Source organism: Necator americanus, chromosome IV, assembly GCF_031761385.1.
Source record: "Necator americanus strain Aroian chromosome IV, whole genome shotgun sequence".
NCBI lineage: Eukaryota > Metazoa > Nematoda > Chromadorea > Rhabditida > Ancylostomatidae > Necator > Necator americanus.
In genome coordinates this window covers 29112225-29132732 of record NC_087374.1, presented here as the reverse complement: position 1 = coordinate 29132732, position 20508 = coordinate 29112225, and the positions used below count along the sequence as shown (strand labels likewise).

Below are 20508 nucleotides of genomic sequence, written 5' to 3'. Positions count from 1 at the left end.
ACATCAGGGGAATTTAGAGAAAAAGCAGAAGCTAAATGTCTAAAGTAGAACAATTATAGTCGGGTCAAAACGACACGAACCACGGTGCAGTTGCGGAAGCGGTTGTGCTCAAAACGGCACGGTGGAGGTAGCGATTGGAATCGAGGTGGGACCATCGCGAACTGCAGTATGTCATTTTCATGTCGTTTTGACTGAACCATACAACTGTATTTTGTGCCTATGCCTGCTTTTTCTACATCACGTGCAGAAACGTTATACAACTACTCCCTCCCCTCCTACACAACAATACTTTGTTTTTTTTTTTTTTGTTGAAGGATTCGACGTGATTATTATATATTCGATACAACAATGAGCACGCTGACAAATGTGATGAATTATCCGACCTATAGAGGTGGGCAAACTGTTTCGAGTAATTTCAATCACAACAGTTAATTTCGAAGCACATTAAGAAAAAAATAAAATGAGCATCTAATTGAACAAAAAAGTATAAGAAAATTGAGCAAGCAAAACTCGGAATGGGGAGTTCGAAATCACCTAATAAAAGTGAGCAATTAAACATAGGAAAAAGTGCAAGCTGCTCTGAACACAAAAATTTCTCTAACAGTTAGAAAAAATTCGATGAATGCGAATAAACCAGAGGTAACAGAACAGCAAAACAATGTAGATCGCTTAATTTTACCCGCATTCTTTACTCCATAAAACCCTATCTCAAGCCTAATGGTGCGCTGCTGTGCCAATGGGAAATGACACATTCTCGTACATGTAAAGCATGCACATGTCGATGGCTGCCACAACCGAAATGCCTTCAATTCCGAAGCCGTTCACAGATCCAAATACGGGAGAACGCAACGTGTCCAATTCCACATTCTGGCTGAGCGAGTCAGACAACCACGGCGATTGACGCGTTCCAGTTGAAGGACAGTTACTGAAAGTAGGATATCTTCCGTCTATACTAATTACATCAATTCTTGCAGTCAGAGTCAAATAAAAACAATCGTGAAACAAAAACACAAATTAAAACAGTAATTACTCCACTCGCGCGCTTCTTGGGAGGTATTGTAAGAATCTAGTCAATGGTATCTCTTGAACGAAAAAAAATCTCAATATCGATACATTTCTTGTACTAAGAAAACTACGACGGTTTATAGGTGAAATGGACTTGTACGTAGATTAAAGGATGGTGTTACTTGAAAGCAGACTTCTGTTCCCGACTCACCTCATGCACTTACTGGCATTCCTACACAAAGCATAAAAATGAGATAATTTTTTAAACGTTACCAAAGGTAGACCCTGCCGCAGGGGTAATACTGACACGTTAGTTACAACGGAGTTAGACAAGTTAACAAATCACTCAGAACTACTAGACTGCAGTATTTTTTCAAGAATTATTGTCTGATCAACAAACAGGTCAATGGAGATATTGTATTAATTGCTTCAAAAGAATTCACTCATACACGAAAGATTCCGCAGCGTTTTCCGAACTTATTTCTTCCCTCTTTGGAAAATTGGGCCAACGGCAAAAAAAAAACTACTAACAGTGACTTGCGAAATAGATAGCTTTCCTCAAGAACAAGGGAGAACGAAGAAGAAAACTAAAAAAAAAAAAAAACAGAGATTTCACTTTGTGCACTTAGCAAATCCACCAGCCTATATTGTTACTGTTTGCAGCTCAAATCGAAGTTTTCTTATAAGTGAGAATATTTAAGAAATTTATCCAACATTTTGGCAAAATAAGGCTTCATCAATCACATGAAGCTTTAAAAAAATTGCTAATTGAACTTGAGTTGGATGAACTTTATAGTCATTACTACTTACTGCATTCATTTGCTACTTATTTAGATATACTTATTTACAGGTTGGTGAAAAAAAAGCTTTAGCTCCAGGCATAAAAGTAGTGCTGCAGCCCAGATATTACAAAATGAATAGAACGAAAGCTGATCAACTGTAAATAGTTCTGTTTTTGGCGTAACACACATAAAGTACGTTCTATTTCTCAACAAATGACGAAAACTTCGTCAAGAACATTGGAAAAGTGCGTACATAAGCGCATGCAAAAACTATGCTGACATAACCTCTGTGGACACCTGCCTAAATGACACAAACGATCGAAGCTCTTACAATCTCCTAGAAAAGAAAGATCAAGAATAGGAAGTTTTAATCGGGAGTTTGCATTGGACCAAGAAATAAAAATAAGCACATTAGAAACGTGTTATTAAGATGAAAGGAAGCCGCAGGAAGAAAAGAGATGAGCGGAACCACCCCCGTCTCCATAATCTATGCTCCGCATACGGATACTCCACTTGAAATCCGCACCACCTCAGATTCGTGGTATGCTGCCTTTAAGGTATTCATTCTTAAGGCTCGCATTATCCAAACGAAATCAGAGAAAAAAAAACAAGATGATTCGCCTCAGCGATAAACTCAAAAAGGCAGCTGTAGTGAAGGTTTTACGCCTGTAGTAGGTCCGAAGATATCAGGCGTATTTTTTTCTTCTCAATCGGCCCATTATTATACATGCGAAAGAACAGCGTGGTACACAAAAAAGTTTTGCAGTGTTGCACATTCGTAGAGTGGAAAACGACATAATCTCAGCGCTCTCGAAGCGACGCTGCAGAGCTAAGGGTTATGAGCGAGGTGGGACCACCGCTAATTTCACCTGGACTGCGGTGAAAAGTGGTGTAAGCGAGCATAGATTCGATAGTCGGAGCCGATGCTCCGACCCCCTTCATTTTTGAACGGTTGGGAAAGAATCTCATTCACTTTTAAACGGTTGGCGAAATTACCCCTTCGCATATAGACGGCTGGCGAAAGGACCCCTTTTCTTGAGCTGCACCCCATGAGCTAAACCCTGTTCACTTGAGGAGGGTCTGGCTTCTACCTATCGCACTTATAGCAGCTATGATGCCCCTCGATCCTGATCGCTGCCAACGCACCGCTTCGCCGCATGTGCGACTGCATCTAGCGCCACGTATTTCCAACACAACTGTAGCGCAGAGACTATGCAATACTATATCAACAGCATCCAGAGACAAAGAAGAAGACATTAAAGTGACCAGAGAGTGACTAGAGTTCGTGCGAACATATGCAACATTGGGCATCGAGGTTGGTAATAGTACAATAACATGGCCACCTCAGACAAAATTTCAGATTCTTAAAAAATAGCCACTTTTTTCCAAGGAATCCTGAAAATCCCACCTTTCGACTTCTTCGTTAGAACTATTTGACAGGGTATTGCTGGGTGATTCACTTTTGTGTAAAAGGAATTCAAAATATTGAGAAAAATACAGTGAAAAGTTTAAAAATAAGAAGGGGCGAAACACATAGATGGCCAAATTTAAACCGATTTTAGATTTCAAACCTCGTAAGTTAATGAGAGCCTTCAGGTTTCATATTATTACAAAATTGGTTTTCACTACTAAAGGTAATATAACTTTTGACTTCATGAAAATAATACCCAAACACTTCAAAACGGAAAGAAATGTGAGCAGACTGAACTAACAGAAATGAAAAAGCTTCAAAAATATAACTCAAAACAGCAAGAACCCACATGTTTACGGAGGAGACGTCCCAATGCACAAGGCTTCCATCAGCGGACGCGCATACGAGGTGATCACCGCACTCTGGATGAAATTCAACCTAAAAAGAATGGGAGAATTACATTACAAGACACAATTACAGCATCTTTATTGGTATTGAATCAGTGGTAGTGGATGGACCTGTGTGATAGTAGATGTAGCCACGTCAAATGAGTTTATGATCAAATCATGGGCAACTCCTCGCACATCGCAAAACCCAACAGTTCCAAGATCGGTCCCCAGAGACAGCTGAAACAAGTACACAAGATTATGGTATGCTTAGTTTCCCGCAAAAACAAAGTCCACAGAGAGTCAACAAAATAAGTTTTCAAAATTTCGGTAAGGACTGCAGAAGAACGAACGTGAGCAGTGTTAAACGAACAGCTATAGTAAGTTGTCTAAGCGGCTGCACTCGAAGGGATGCGGCTGGAGTCCAGGTGGGACGATCGCAAACTGCGGCGAAGAATGGTGCTAGCAAGGGTCCTTCTTCGATCCTTACTCCTCCGCTCCAAAACACCGCTCCGAGCGCAGCCGCTTACGCAACTGCATCATGCTTCATGCCGTTCTGGTCTCGCAATGCTTGAATTTGGAATGAGTTTGGTTCTATATCACTGAACGGTTAAACGCAAACAAAGAATGAATAAATACTATGAAATAGATGTACTCATATGCATGTTAATACCTACCAAACTTGCTTGCGCTGGGTGGTTAGTTAGAGTGGTTATCGCATCGAGTCTGCGTTTGGAAGGCACACACACAATCGAAGGTTTACTGAAGGTCGGTGAACGACAATCCCAAATAAGAACCTGACCGGCAGAATGGCCAGAAGCCAACAGTGTACCTCCCGCAAGCGTTGTAAGCGAACGTATTCCTGAGTTTCCCTGAAAATTAGGAATCGACACTTTACTTCTTCAGTTTTTTTTTTCCTTTCTCTTCTTCTTTCCTTCCTTTACAATATAAAACAAAAGTATTCTTAGAAAAGCAAAACGGAGCAAGTTGGAGGACAATTCTTTCATAGAATTTTCTATGCTTATTTCTGCAAGAGGAAACAATTATCGGGAACTTTTTAAAGTGATCGTCAATCAGACCTCACATGCATTCATTATCGTTGAATGACTACCTAATTTTGTGCAACCTTCAAATATGTCAGCTCTTGAAGGAAATACGGAAACCATCAATCAAATGGTGCTAACTTCTCGATTAAAGGAAACTAAGTCAAACTCTACAGGTTACGTATGATCTAGACTCAAACAACACAGGGAAAATAAAGAAGAGGAAATGAGACAGAATTCCAAGTAACCCACCTTAATCTTGAGAGAAGAAGAAAATCAGTGAAACCAATTGCAACAAACCTTGTATAGGACGGTTATGTTCCCCGATTCGACGTCCACTTTAACAAGAGAGCCATTCGAAGAACCGCTGTGGGAAAAATTATCAACTTGTACTCGAGAAACAAGAAAATTCAAGGATCTTCTACCTCACAATATTGTGACTCCCAAAACCCGAAATGACACGCGAATCTCCTTTCCCATGGACATTTTTAATGTCTTTTACCTTAAATGGTACATTAAGAAATAACTGGATGGAGTCGATAATACTAAGATAGCCGTAAAGAAATATACTGTGACACCTACTTTTATCAATTTATCATTCGTATTATCAAGAATCGATAAGTCACCGCTGGTAAAAGACACACAAGTCAATCCTGGACCACAGGTGCTGAAACATTTCCAAAATTAAGAAGCCATAGAAGACGAAGATCTTGTCAATTAACCCCACTGAACAAAAACAACAACAAAAACAAAATGAATGTTATTTGGAGAACGGGAAGAGGAACGGGAGTACATTTAACTCGTATTAGAAGCCACATCGCTTTTTTTTTCTTTCAAAGTTGAAACGGAAATACCACATGAGTTCTCTGAGATAGCTTACTTAAAAACGATGACGTTAATTCCACAACCGGTGAAATATAAACTTATAGCCAAACTTCATTCATTTTAATTTAATTTTTTACCTACTCAGAAAAATTAGCTAAGATACGATATAAAGGCATAAAAAATGCTCTTAAGGACTTCATCTGGAGGAAGAAGAAAAATCTGTGCGGCAACTAAATAATAAGTGTCCAATTGTTTTTTTTTTTTTTTAAATCATGTATTTCAAAAAAAGGGAAATCTAATTACGAACATGAAGAATCCCGAAGGGATCGTTTGCGATGAAAGCACAAGTTATCTTACGGTTAGAAGATTTTCCAGCAACTTTCGAAAGCATGGTCTTGCAGAGACTCCTCAGGTACGCATCTCGTTCAGAAAAATATACTTCCAAAGCCAAAAAAGTGACTTCTTTTGAAGTCTGAATAGTAATTCTAGTGCAGCCAATTCTTAGAGATTGAGTACCAGCTAGTTTAATCTCTAATAAATACGATACTGAAGGTAGACGAAAAAGAACAAACTAGAGACCAAAACATTACAATATATGCACTACTTTACAAGAAGAAAAGGAAACAAATCTATAACACTGATCCGGTATGTTTAATTTTGTTATGTTACAATAATATCACTGACGGAAACGTACCACATGTCGAATGGATCTGCATCCAGTGGTAACCTGCATAGCTCTTCAAACGGATCTTCAATATCGTCATCACCGTCGGATCTTTTCCACAGCGATGCACATCGACCATCCGAGTAACCAAGCCATAGCAAACGACTACCATAAGGAAGAAATCTGACCTGAATTAGCACCGTAAGTATAGTCGGATCAAAACCACTCGAAGCACGGGGAAGTTGCGTAAGCGACTGCATTTGATGCGGCGCGGCGGAGATGGAGACTGGAATCGAAATGGGACCATCGCGAACCGCAGCGTTGATGATGCTGTTAAGGGTCCCCGTGGACCTGAGGAACCCGCAACGCTCGACCGCGCCACATCGAGCGCAGCCACCTACGCAACTGCACTGTACTTCATGTCGTTTCTGCCCTACTATAACTTCTGCAGGCATATCTACGAGGCAGCAAGGCAAACAATAGTCAACGTTGTTGATACTTACTTTTCTCAATTTTGCAAAAGTCTGCTGGGAGTAATCCTTCCGTTCTTCTTTCGGTTCCTCTTTATCCATAGATATATCAATAATAGCTGGCCTTTGTGCGGGGTATTCAGCAGATCGTAAAGTAGTCATAGCCATCTTCCAAATACGAAGCTGAAAGTCCACAACTATACACTCACAATATCTTAATCACAAATCGACACAATGAAAATAAGATCTCGAATAAGTATTTCAAATGGTCAGTTCAAATCTCCAAATATCCGGATATTTCGGACAAAGAAAGAACCTCACTCATTAACTACATAGCGTTGTACAGAAAAAAGGAAAGGAAACATAGAAACGTAGAAACGAGAAAAAATGCCCTACGTACGAGTGCAATTCTACGTTATATTCTGTAGCAGAAGGAATCCACCGACAATTGAATCCAGTGCTGTGTTTCTGTTAGTTTAGTTTCTGGGAATGGACACGGTTCGCAACATCCGCTTCTATGGTTTCTGTGGTCAACATGTACGGGCTTAAGAATTCCAAAATAATCAGCAAAAGTACTGTTTCCTTCGTAACCCCTAGCCTCTCACAATGAATGAAACCATGTCCGCACTTTTTCTTATTCAAATTTTCACCTTCTGTCGTCAGTTTCGGTGTGTATTCATCGGACCAACCATACACCTGATCTTACGCTCGCGGGTTGAATAACCTCAGAACGCATACAAAATTACGTGGGACGTTTTTGAAATATCCTGATTATCTCGAGAAGAGATGGAGTCAGCAATACGTTGCTAATTTGGGTCTGCCGATCTATCTGAACGATCTATCCTTCGGTGAACAGCGCTCAATGACGCCGGTCAATAAAGGTGGTTCTGAAGAGAATCGATTCAAATGAAGTCATTTTAACGCCAGATCATCTTAATGGAACGCTGATGCTCCTGTGTTAGCGACATAGAACTTGAACTTAATTTAGAGAGATGGGTCGGTATGTTTTGATTGAGGAGGCGAGGGATGAACATTCAGAAGTAGTGCGATCACGAACGGCTACGTTACTGAATGAACAGAAGCGGCGATTTGATCCCGGTTTGCGACGACTAGGTTCTAGTTCATAGAACACTAGCTGATACGTCCCCGTTCTACGTGATCACATGCGAGACCCAAGTTTTTCTGGATATTGACCCTCATTTCCACTTGATCCGGTTACACACGTGACCGAAATCCCTCTCACACACGTATGGAAACGGATTGGTCTCACGCAGAATACAAATGATGATCTGAGTACAATGCTGTGTGTCCGAGTGCACCCTGTCTGTGTGACGCATATTTCGCTGCGTTCGATTCACCGCCGCATGGCCACGCGGCGATTCGAACGGGCGTCGCGGCGGCGCGGTGCAACGCGAATGCTGGTAATTGCCCACACTTCATCGTTTTCAGTCTCTTGCTCGTCTCCAGTATAATTCATCCAAATGGGTAAATCCACTTTCTGGAGGGTCAAAAATGACCTGCATTGGATATATTGTTATCCAATAGAGATTTGTCCGCTGATAAATGAATGCATCACACCGAGGAAATACATGTCCATCCGTTTTAGCATTGGAAACGCTCACCTACCTCTGGATTTGGGGGAGAATGTAGTTGGGGTGGGAGGACTCAGTTGAGCCCGTATTTCTGCTCTATCTTACTTTTTTTTCTTTCAGTAACTTTAAATCACATGTCATAGATCTTCTAAGGCTAATGGTTAGGCCTTAGGGCCCCGATTAATTCAGTTATTTACCTCCAGTAATAAGTGCGCCACTGAGTAGTCTCCCAACTACATTTTACCCTCGATTTCTACTGTCTATTTACTACTTCTTTTTACGTTTCGCTGTGTTTTCTGTTGTTGTGCTGCTCTCAGTGTTTGCTTTATTATGAAATATAGAACTGAAATATTATTCATTTTTGTGAGTTTGGTTTGCACGGGAACTGATGCATTCCATAGCTCAAGTGAAGGCTTTTTTCGACTCTGGTGGTGACTGCAGATGAAATAAGTAGATCTTTCAGGACTTTGCTTGTAAATTTGTACTTATCATTGGTGCGGTAATGGAGGTGGGATCCTGTACTCAGTCAAAGGATTTTGTGAGTTCTTTTTGACGATTGACTTCGTATAACGCGTTGTCCTATCGTTGTTCCCCAGTCTTCAATCGCCCGTCGTCTTCTACTCAGCCGACATCCTCAGAGTTCGAACTCTCAAGGGGTGAGTACTTCTGGTTCTTTTTCCCTAGCCATGAATTAACATAATGCATTGAATATTTTGTTCTTCTACATTGTTTTTACATTTGCTTTTCAGTTTATAAGTCACTTGTTCACCCAAATAAAATGTTGTTGACAATAGAACTGCACTAAGCTCACAACCAGTAATTTGCTTCGTATTTAGTCAGTCTCACCGAATGGTCATATTCTTTCCTTTCCGCAGACCGACAGCGACAGTAAGGAATATGTGGAACAAGTACGTATATATCCGTTCATATTCAATACAGATTTAGCATTGCTCTATTGATATAGATGACTCCTCCCATAAAACAGAACAATAGCCCTCCTCCCTTGTCACAGGAATGCAGTAACGGTAAACCGCTCCAAGAACAGGTGCGTCTTTTGTCGACTAAAGTATTATTTGTAGTCGGATCAAAACAACCTGAAGCCCAGTGTAATTGTATTAGCGGCGTGGTTGTGCGGCGGTGGCGAGCGATGAGTAAAAGTGGCGAGGGTCCCGCTTCGATTCCAATCGTTTGCTTCGCCGCTACCAGAGCGCTTCATACACAAACCGCGTCGGGCTTCAAGTCGTTTTGACACGACTATTACTACACGACTACACGACATTTCTATTTGTGGAGGAATATTTTTTGAGCGATTTATAAACGCGATCCCTATCAGTCTGCTGTCGCCTATAGCACTATAATTGGCCTTAATCAAAAGATACAAATGACTGCTTTACCTACTACAGCAGCTCTTGCTTTTGTGCCAGTGCTACCAGGCCCAGAATTTAGAACATTTTGCAGTCGTTGTTCAAAGTGTTCAAAGACGCATTGTTCCGCTGTTAAGAGAAACTCGGTAACACTTGAGCAGTAAAACCTAAAGTGCGAAAGTTCGACCTTCCTTGAATCTTGGCATAGAGATTGCATCCTGTCGATGGTGAAATTTAAGCAACAGCCAAATTTGTTAACAAACTTGGCTGTTGCTTAAATTTCATTATCGACAAGTAAAACCTAAGTTTTTGCAAAAGAAAAAATGTTTGAAAGGTGTCATTATTAATGGAAGGTGATTCAAAGAATTTTTTTTTGCGATACGGTTGTGTAATGAGAAAAGTAGCAATGAACTGAGGAGCGCACAATGTTGTGTTTCTTATTTGAAAATTTTCTAGCCAATCACATGAAAACTTCATTGGTATTGTAGAGACGTGGGAAACGCACTTCAAAGGCTGTAACGTAAATGTGTTGGGAGACCAGAAGTGGCTGTGTTAAAATTATATCCAAATTTTCCAAGTTTGTTGAGAACTCAAGCTTGATCAACTAGAGCTTATGCTAATGTTGCGAGATTCATGCTGCTAATTCCTAACCCTATGAATCCCATCCTTTTTCCAGCGTTTTGCAGTTATTGTTCCTCTGTCTCACTGAGTGATATTCTTTTCTACGGATGTGGTTCTGCTTTCATATTCGTATAACAGTTCTTGGGCGAGCGTAAAGCAGTCGGTAAGAGGTTTGGCAACGACTTTACGGTCCGTGGTTCGAAACTGCTCTAGTGCCAACTAAGCCCTAAATCACTTAAATTGGTACCAGATTTGTGTGGAAGGATAGAAACAATGAGTTGATTGACGGCCCCTATAGATCTTTATATTGGAAGTACATGCATTCATTGACCTCAGGCGATTCTGAATTGAATTCGGACGCTTTTGCGCGTCTCAAAGGAATTACTCGACGCCATGCACTTCATTCTTTATCCCTCATGCCAGTTCCTAAATCTGCAAGTCCTCTCTTCATGAAATTTCGGCACTGGGAATTGTATTTATGCTTTCTTTTTATGCCAACGAGGTTTTGGTGAAACTTTATTATTGGACTGACGTTTCGACAACTTCGTCTTTATCAAAGGTCTGGAAATGGTTTGAGGTCTTTGATGCTATGAACCACCACGTTCTCACAGATTGTCACCCTAGGCGAATGAGATCTATCAACTGTCCAGCGTCCTTAATAGTGTGTGGACAGTGTTAAGGAATTGAGTGTGGGACAATCTTATAGCTCACAGAGTGTTACGAACGATATGAAGTCTTTGGTTATTCATGAACACTCATTTCTGTTATTCGTGGATGAATTCCTGACGGAAATCCAGAATGCTTTCAATGCATCCTTAGCAGATGTTTCTTTCTCGTGGACTAATATTTTATTTCAGACTTATTTCCATTTCCATGTTTCTCATTCTTGTGGCGCCCTGATAGTGTCATCACGTTTTCATGCTTTTTACCAGCGAAATGCTCTTTGATACGCGAGTTCAGCATCCTTCCAGTTCCTCGAATATAGATGTCATTACACGTCAGGCATTCTATCTGGTAGATTACTCCGATTTTTGTGCAATCTCCAATTTTACTGAATGGGCAAGCAACGCAACACTCCTATACACACTGCTCGTCATAGAGTCTGTTACGAAAAGACCAACTTTCGCTTGGTGCTGTCCTTCGGGAAATTCTACTAATGCTACGACATCACCTCGCAACTCTACTTGCAAAAGAACCCGGTTTATCGCAGCAGTTAAGGAATCGGAGATGAAGGGAAAGCACATGAAAATCCTACCTTCACGTGGGATCCACATTGTTTCATTTTTCATTCGAGATTGTGTGTTGGGTTTCGACCTCGTGTAACCGTTTAAAGTAGCTACGTTTACTACCAATTTTCTGACTTCTCACGTTCTCTATCTCTTGTGCATTTGCTGTAACTGTTTTGACCATCATGTAGACAATCGCCTTTTTCATGCCAATAAGATGCAGTCAACAATCGTTTAGTTTTTCTCGAGTAGATTTGTGTACTGCGACTGCTCATTCAAAATTCTAAAGCGCTCATCCATTTTGGATTGCGTTGATGTCACAATAAAGCCATCATCGATATATCCCCAGTACATCACTGGAAGACGTTGTATTATTGGTTGTTCTATCCTACTCATAAAGCAAATGCCAAGAATTGAAGCAAGCCTTTGCCCATAGCAACTCCTCTGATTTGAGAGTAGTATCTCCCTGATCAATTGAAAATGTTGCATGGAAGGCATTCTTTGATCAGGTTCATTATGCGTTGTTTACTTAGACCAAAAACTTTTATACTACGGTCGTATCTGTCTAGCATTTCGGATAACGCTTGTGACGCATGACAGTTTTGAACGTTTGTGTACAAAGACGTCATGTCAAATGACTCCATGACACTACTTTGTTCGAAGTTGGTATTTCTGAGACGTTCAAGGAATTGTGAAGTGTTTGATAAATGAGAATACACTTTTAGTAGTAACTGACTCACAATTTTATCTAGGAACCAGGAGATAATATCTGTTGGTCCTCCTACGCAATTTGTTACTGCCCTTTATTTTATAAGTCTCCGCTGACATTGATCGTAGATCGGTCCTTGAAAGCTTGTGCGTTCCATTTTTCCATTTTCCACAGAAGCCGATTTTACTAATTTCGCTAGCATATTCTCAGCAGTGTGATTCCTCGCAAAGAGGACGGCCTTTGGAATTGTGAGTTTCACTGGATGATTATGATGAACCTAGATTTGTATGGGCTTGCTCGTTTCTTTATGGACAGTACGTTTCGATTTGAGGACTTCGGACATTTTTCTCGAGTCAGCACGTGTCGTGTCTGCAGGCAAGCGGAAGAGAGTGTCAGCATCTCACTGTTGTCCACTCGCTCACAGACGCAGTTTCGCACACTTGACACGTTGTTAAGTGGTTCGTAAACAGATTTGGTAAGACGACCGTTTCTCATGCCGTTCTTTTGGTTAACTAGGGGGATTTGAGTGTGATCGCATCTATACTTGTGGCCTATACCTCTGACCCTATCTATTCATTATGGCATGAAACTATTCTCAATTTCGTGGTATGTTGCCTTCAAAAGATCTAATATTTTTCATACTACTATGTTTCAGCCAACAATCGCCCCTCGTTTTCTTCTCAATCAGCAACCCCGTTCCAACTCGCAGTCGGTGTGTTTTTTTTTCTATTGTTTCTTCTAGTGCTTATAATCAATGCTTCATCTTTGTGAACTGCTCTTTTCATTGTAGCCGCCTAACTCCGTGACAGACATTCGGGATATGAGATCGTCTACTGATGAAGTATGTGTCTTCATTCTACTGTTTATTTTAAACTATTTATGAATTCCTTCTCTGCTCAATTTTTTTTCGTTTTCGACCAATTTATACAGTTGGGTCAGAACGACCTAGAATTCCGTGCAGTTGCGTAAGCGACTACGATCGAAAAGGCGCAGTGAATCGTAACGGTTGCTATCGCTAGCACCACCGCTTTGTAATCCGAGTGAAGCGAAGGAAACCCGCCCCGAACCTGGTCGCCAGGTCCACCGGGCCGCTTCGACCGCGGCTGCCAGCCGAACGTAGTGCTTCGACATCTTCGCTGTTTTTGACTCGTTTACTCGTCTCGCTGACTTGTTTTTGACTTAATTTCATTTTTAATTCAACATTTAGTTGAACGCCAGCGATCTCATCTTCCACACACTTCCGCAACAGCAGGCAAAACGAAGAGTAGGTTTTTATTCCAGGATTTTTCGGAGTCGTGATTGTCGCCCATTTTTTTAAAACCTCTGTTTCATTTCATCTTAACTTTACACGTGGAGCAATACCTACATTTCTTTTATTGCAGCCTCGCAAATGTGAATTCTGTGATCGTATACGAAGTATTACTGCTGACAGGCTGAAAGCACCGATAGAGATACCTAGAGACGCAAAGTCATCATATAAGGGAGCCTCCATTGCTCGTCCTACTCTAGGACGGAAGGCTAAGATTGTTATCAAGCGTGTGAGACAATTTTTCGACGAGTTGAAAAGACAATTAGGAGAAGAGGCCCATGGAACGCTGTTTTATTCAGCGACTGTAATGACGTGTTTGGCATGTGGTGTTTCAGCTGACACAGTTAAAAGAGTGACAAAAGATCCTGTTCATTTGGACGGATATAAGGTTAGGAGAAGAGCCGTAAAAGGACAGAATACTACGTACATGGCATCTCTGAAGAAATACGATCAAGAGTGGGGTGCAACAGTTCGTCAGTTGGTTCATAATGAGCTAGAGCAAACGAAAAACATTACTGTAAGTGATCTCCACGGTAAACTTCGTATTGCTTACGCTGACTTTCCAATGACGGCAGCGACATTATATGACTTTTTGGGAGCGCTTGGTTTCTCTTATAGGAAAGATGGAACCGAAATCTACATAGAATATGGAAACAAAGAAAAAAGAGTCTCAAAAGACCCCGTATCTAGTGCCACGTGTACATCGTCCTTGGAGAGATTTGATCTAGAATGGGGTGAAGCAATTCGTCATTTCGTTCATAATGAGCTAGAACAGGGAAATGATATAACTGTAAGCGATTTGCACAGTAAGCTTCGCTCTGCTTATGTTGATTTTCCTATGTCGGCAGCCACTTTAAATGATTTTTTGGAAGCGCTAGATTTTTCATGTAGGAGAGACGGAAACGAAAGCTACATAGAGTACAAAAAAGAGAGCTACACAGAGGTCAAATCTAGTGAAGCTTAGAATGTAATTATGCAAAGTTTGTACATTTGTATTATGTTGTGCTATTAAATGCTTGGAATAACAGTGTTTATGTGAATTGTTTCATAAATGTCAAGAAATGGAGTCTTGGAGTGACATATCAAATATTGTTGATGTTAGTTCCCGTTTTTTTCTTCTTTTTTTTTTGGTGAGGTGAGCGATTGTTATTGGTAATTGTTAAATGGTTTACTAAATTATACTCTTCTTTATAACAATACAATGTGGCACAACACGTTGGCGCAACTATTTCAAACCCCTGGAGTGATGAAGACATAGTAAGAACAGAAGCTCATGCTGATATTGCTACCTACAAATATTACATCGTAGTTCGCAATTGAAATGCGGATTGCTTAGGGCTTAAGCCCTTGTTTAATTGTTGAATTTTTTGGTTCATTCGCTAGTGGGACACCATCAAACAGTGCTGCTATTGTTTGATGATTCAGGATATTATGCTTACGCGCTTTTATTTTATAACAAGGGGTTTCCACACCGCTGCAACCTTGTGGAACCCGATCGGTACTATTATTTGCCGAACTCCCAGAGGAAAAAAGACCTTGTTGACAACGATCTTTCAGTAACCAAAAGAGACTTTTGCAGTGTAAGGCAAACATATTGTGGGAGGGCTATGGTTCTGTCCTCGATGGACAAGGGCACTGACTTGTCTCTACTGAGCGAAGCAAACTCTTATTTTCTTCCATTTAGTAGTCTCTCTTTTCTTTTCGTATGGTTCTGCGTAGATTGGATTGTCTTATCGGAATCCTTCTGATTAGTTTTACCGTTTCTTTTGCCCGCAGAGTGTCTCTAAGCTTTCGGTTTGTAGCGACTGTTGGATTTCGCCGTGCAGCTGTACACGACGAGCACTTTTTAAATTGTAGTCGTAGCAAATTAGCAAATTCTATTGCTAAATAGCAATAAGTAAAAAAGTTGGTCCCTTGAAAAAACTGACGCCGTGACTGACGAAGAAAGTACTAGAGAAGCGGGAAATATCTTTCCAGGACTGCGCGCACAATCACACGAGGAAATGAGCGGATATCTACTTACTGTACCTACTGATTAAACCTTAGCTATGCCCCAAGAATAAAACAAGCAAGCAAGCTAATGGAGAGGGACCTTGATATGACTACGTAATTCTTCTCAAACAGCTGCACGAAAAAAGATGAGTAGTGCTTTTACTGGTACACCTTAGCTGTCATATTGATTTTATGTAGAGAATAGATAGAAATGAAGCGATAAAACTCTGTTGAAAGAAGTTTAAAGAACCATACAAGGTTTTATTGTATAAAAATATAATCGTAATTAATAGTGTTAATTATAATTCTATTATTATTATTATTATTATTATTATTATTATTATTATTATTATTATTATTATTATTATTATTATTATTATTATTATTATTATTATTATTATTATTATTATTATTATTATTATTATTATTATTATTATTATTATTATTATTATTATTATTATTATTATTATTATTATTATTATTATTATTATTATTATTATTATTATTATTATTATTATTATTATTATTATTATTATTATTATTATTATTATTATTATTATTATTATTATTATTATTATTATTATTATTATTATTATTATTATTATTATTATTATTATTATTATTATTATTATTATTATTATTATTATTATTATTATTATTATTATTATTATTATTATTATTATTATTATTATTATTATTATTATTATTATTATTATTATTATTATTATTATTATTATTATTATTATTATTATTATTATTATTATTATTATTATTATTATTATTATTATTATTATTATTATTATTATTATTATTATTATTATTATTATTATTATTATTATTATTATTATTATTATTATTATTATTATTATTATTATTATTATTATTATTATTATTATTATTATTATTATTATTATTATTATTATTATTATTATTATTATTATTATTATTATTATTATTATTATTATTATTATTATTATTATTATTATTATTATTATTATTATTATTATTATTATTATTATTATTATTATTATTATTATTATTATTATTATTATTATTATTATTATTATTATTATTATTATTATTATTATTATTATTATTATTATTATTATTATTATTATTATTATTATTATTATTATTATTATTATTATTATTATTATTATTATTATTATTATTATTATTATTATTATTATTATTATTATTATTATTATTATTATTATTATTATTATTATTATTATTATTATTATTATTATTATTATTATTATTATTATTATTATTATTATTATTATTATTATTATTATTATTATTATTATTATTATTATTATTATTATTATTATTATTATTATTATTATTATTATTATTATTATTATTATTATTATTATTATTATTATTATTATTATTATTATTATTATTATTATTATTATTATTATTATTATTATTATTGTATGATTGTATGATTGTATGATTGTATGATTGTATGATTGTATGATTGTATGATTGTATGATTGTATGATTGTATGATTGTATGATTGTATGATTGTATGATTGTATGATTGTATGATTGTATGATTGTATGATTGTATGATTGTATGATTGTATGATTGTATGATTGTATGATTGTATGATTGTATGATTGTATGATTGTATGATTGTATGATTGTATGATTGTATGATTGTATGATTGTATGATTGTATGATTGTATGATTGTATGATTGTATGATTGTATGATTGTATGATTGTATGATTGTATGATTGTATGATTGTATGATTGTATGATTGTATGATTGTATGATTGTATGATTGTATGATTGTATGATTGTATGATTGTATGATTGTATGATTGTATGATTGTATGATTGTATGATTGTATGATTGTATGATTGTATGATTGTATGATTGTATGATTGTATGATTGTATGATTGTATGATTGTATGATTGTATGATTGTATGATTGTATGATTGTATGATTGTATGATTGTATGATTGTATGATTGTATGATTGTATGATTGTATGATTGTATGATTGTATGATTGTATGATTGTATGATTGTATGATTGTATGATTGTATGATTGTATGATTGTATGATTGTATGATTGTATGATTGTATGATTGTATGATTGTATGATTGTATGATTGTATGATTGTATGATTGTATGATTGTATGATTGTATGATTGTATGATTGTATGATTGTATGATTGTATGATTGTATGATTGTATGATTGTATGATTGTATGATTGTATGATTGTATGATTGTATGATTGTATGATTGTATGATTGTATGATTGTATGATTGTATGATTGTATGATTGTATGATTGTATGATTGTATGATTGTATGATTGTATGATTGTATGATTGTATGATTGTATGATTGTATGATTGTATGATTGTATGATTGTATGATTGTATGATTGTATGATTGTATGATTGTATGATTGTATGATTGTATGATTGTATGATTGTATGATTGTATGATTGTATGATTGTATGATTGTATGATTGTATGATTGTATGATTGTATGATTGTATGATTGTATGATTGTATGATTGTATGATTGTATGATTGTATGATTGTATGATTGTATGATTGTATGATTGTATGATTGTATGATTGTATGATTGTATGATTGTATGATTGTATGATTGTATGATTGTATGATTGTATGATTGTATGATTGTATGGTTGTATGATTGTATGATTGTATGATTGTATGATTGTACGTACGAACAACTATTAAAATATTTGACATGCGCTCTATGTAAACATATCCATGTAAATTTTCGAAAAGATAAAATGAAGAAAGGAGTTTTAAGAATGCATACAAGGTAATAAGGACGTAAAGCTGCTGCAGTTGAAAGTTGAACATGAATTGGTTGAATGGCATCGTGACGAACATATCCTCATGCACTGCGGATTTAAATAGAAGAGTTAGGGTTAGTTAGGGCGTGAAATGTGTGGAAATATATGCATGTTATTCTTTTCCCTGCAGCATATTTTCGAGATAATTTTTACTTCTGTGAAGTTCCATTGTATAGAAGGATCTACCTTTTCTCTTTTCTCCCCAATAACATGCGCTTAGTTTACTATATCCGTACATCAGAATTCGCTTCGGCAAATCGTTCTTCACTCCCCCCTTCAAAATTCGCACTATCCACCGCTTCGTCGCGGCGCGAACGTCGCGCGCGGCGTTGATTAGAGAGCAATAGGGAGGCGGGTGTAGCTGATCTCAGGCGGTCGTGGAGGATGTATAGCTGGTGGAGTGGCAGCCATAATTATCCGGAGGAGCGCGATGTCGAAAGGTCAGCCGTTTCTCACGGGTACCTCTTGTCCCGCACCCCTTGTCGACATGAGAAGGAAATCATTACGGAAAGTTTCTACTCAAATATTTTCCGTTCGTCAACTCCTCTGTCAAATCCGATTATTTCCACTGGTGAAGTTCCTCTACGGATTCTCCCTTTGGGAGTATAAGCTGCTATCAAGAACATGAAACCTGAAACCGCCTTCGGGCCTGATTTTATATAATCAGACTTTTTTCGGGCTGGTGGCCATCCGCTTCATGTAAAGTTGAAGTTTAACCGGCACACACAATACCTAGGCGATATTTGCAGCTTCGATTTAAAGGCATCACCCCATCTTGGGTGGTGCGGGTTTCAAGTGGGTTATGCCCATACTGGTCGTAGACTATGGGGATGAGGGTGATTCCGTCCATTTCTTTACGGAAGATGCGGCTTCGAGCGTTCCGGGCGCTATTTTCTACAACGAGTTCGATTGGAGCGGGCCAGCCTTGCGCATGCGCCACATCTTCTGGGCCGTTTTTTACGGCAAATAGGAAGAAATAGACGGAATCACCCTCTTCCTCACAATCTACGACCCCGTATAGGTATAACTCAACTGAAATTCGCACCACCCTAGATTCGTGGAGTGATGCCTTTAAGAGCAATGTCCCGTCTTCGTGAACCAGCCGAATACAAGTTGAAAGCAAAGTATAGCGGGGCTGGTCACATTATGAGAGAAATCGACAGTAGATGGACTAAAAGAACGCTAGACTGAATTCCAAGAGGTGCTAGTCGCCTTCCAGGCCTTCCCCCCAACGAGCGGGTGATGTGTTCGCGGGTTCGCTGTGCGGATCAGGATAGAGCTCAGCTGAATACCGCTCAAGGACCTCATCAACGTCATTTACGAAACTTGAGAACATCTTGGATAACAATAGTGAAGGAACGAAAAAAGTGGGAAAGATGCTGGGGCGTCCTGTGAATTGGGGCTATCTAAGTATATGCAATTAAGTAAATGGGCGATATTACGTTGCTGTAATGTATTGTTGCATGGTTCTTCATAAATAAGTCAGTAATAGCGGTGCGTATTCACATTATTCTAACGGTTTGTTGCTGTCTCATTTATTCGAGCGATGCAGATTTATAAGAAACAAGAAGGCAAGGAAACGACTATAGGTTATGGAATGCTCTAGCAATTCACTTTAATTATGAATGCCTGAATATCAATCAACATGTTACCCATTTTTCGGTTGTACATTTGGATCGCTTGTTGGGGAGCGTCCTTGAAATTCTCTTTGGCTAAAGTTAGGCCTTACGAAAGAGACAAAAAAAATCGAAAAATAAATAGATAAAATAAAAATAATAAAATAGGAATAAATAGTCGAACTAGATTTTTATTCGTACTTTTCTTGACCTACATATTTCAATTGAAAGCATCACAGAATCCACTCAACAACACGTAGTTATTATCACAAAATTAATCTTCTCTAGTGCTGAATAAGTCAGCGAAGAATTACCATTACTGCGTCCTCGACTTTCAACATGTTATATTTTATTCGGTACCACATATCTCATTCGAAAACATCATTTAAATTGTTTATTTAGGAGAATTATTGACGAAAACACTTTACTAATTTGAGGAAGCTGTTTATGGAGAAGTTAGAACAGATCAGTGGGATTAGTGCAATTAAAAATAATAACCCACAACGCTAAGCATCAGGTTCCAAAAGGTCATGACAGATATTTCGTTTTTCACAAACAGGTTACGACTGCAAAAAAGACAAAATTGAAGGTGAAGACTCTTGAAGAACATTGATGACCCGTGGGCGTTCA

The 20508-nt window shown here is 37.6% G+C and overlaps 2 protein-coding genes across 4 annotated transcripts; one reads left to right on the top strand and one right to left on the bottom strand.

Annotated features, from left to right (window-relative positions):
* Positions 1-714: 714 nt before the first annotated feature.
* RB195_003095 (uncharacterized protein) lies at positions 715-8063 on the bottom strand (the record flags this gene model as incomplete). 2 transcript variants are annotated; one of them, XM_064200622.1, is made up of 11 exons in its annotated part: positions 715-925; positions 3548-3636; positions 3717-3824; positions 4262-4456; positions 4928-4994; positions 5053-5129; positions 5210-5294; positions 6147-6304; positions 6620-6769; positions 6987-6996; positions 7945-8063. In XM_064200622.1, the coding sequence occupies 11 exons, from the start codon at positions 8061-8063 to the stop codon at positions 715-717; spliced, it is 1269 nt and encodes a 422-aa protein (XP_064056502.1). The 2 variants fall into 2 exon arrangements, with proteins under 2 accessions (XP_064056502.1, XP_064056503.1); XM_064200621.1 differs by lacking the exons at positions 6987-6996; positions 7945-8063 and having other exon boundaries at positions 6620-6754.
* A 617-nt stretch (positions 8064-8680) lies between these two features.
* RB195_003094 (uncharacterized protein) lies at positions 8681-16861 on the top strand (the record flags this gene model as incomplete). 2 transcript variants are annotated; one of them, XM_064200620.1, is made up of 9 exons in its annotated part: positions 8681-8716; positions 8775-8834; positions 9015-9086; positions 9143-9223; positions 12754-12810; positions 12889-12939; positions 13306-13362; positions 13481-14213; positions 15693-16861. In XM_064200620.1, the coding sequence occupies 9 exons, from the start codon at positions 8681-8683 to the stop codon at positions 16859-16861; spliced, it is 2316 nt and encodes a 771-aa protein (XP_064056500.1). The 2 variants fall into 2 exon arrangements, with proteins under 2 accessions (XP_064056500.1, XP_064056501.1); XM_064200619.1 differs by lacking the exon at positions 15693-16861 and having other exon boundaries at positions 13481-14371.
* Between the last annotated feature and the right edge of the window lie 3647 nt (positions 16862-20508).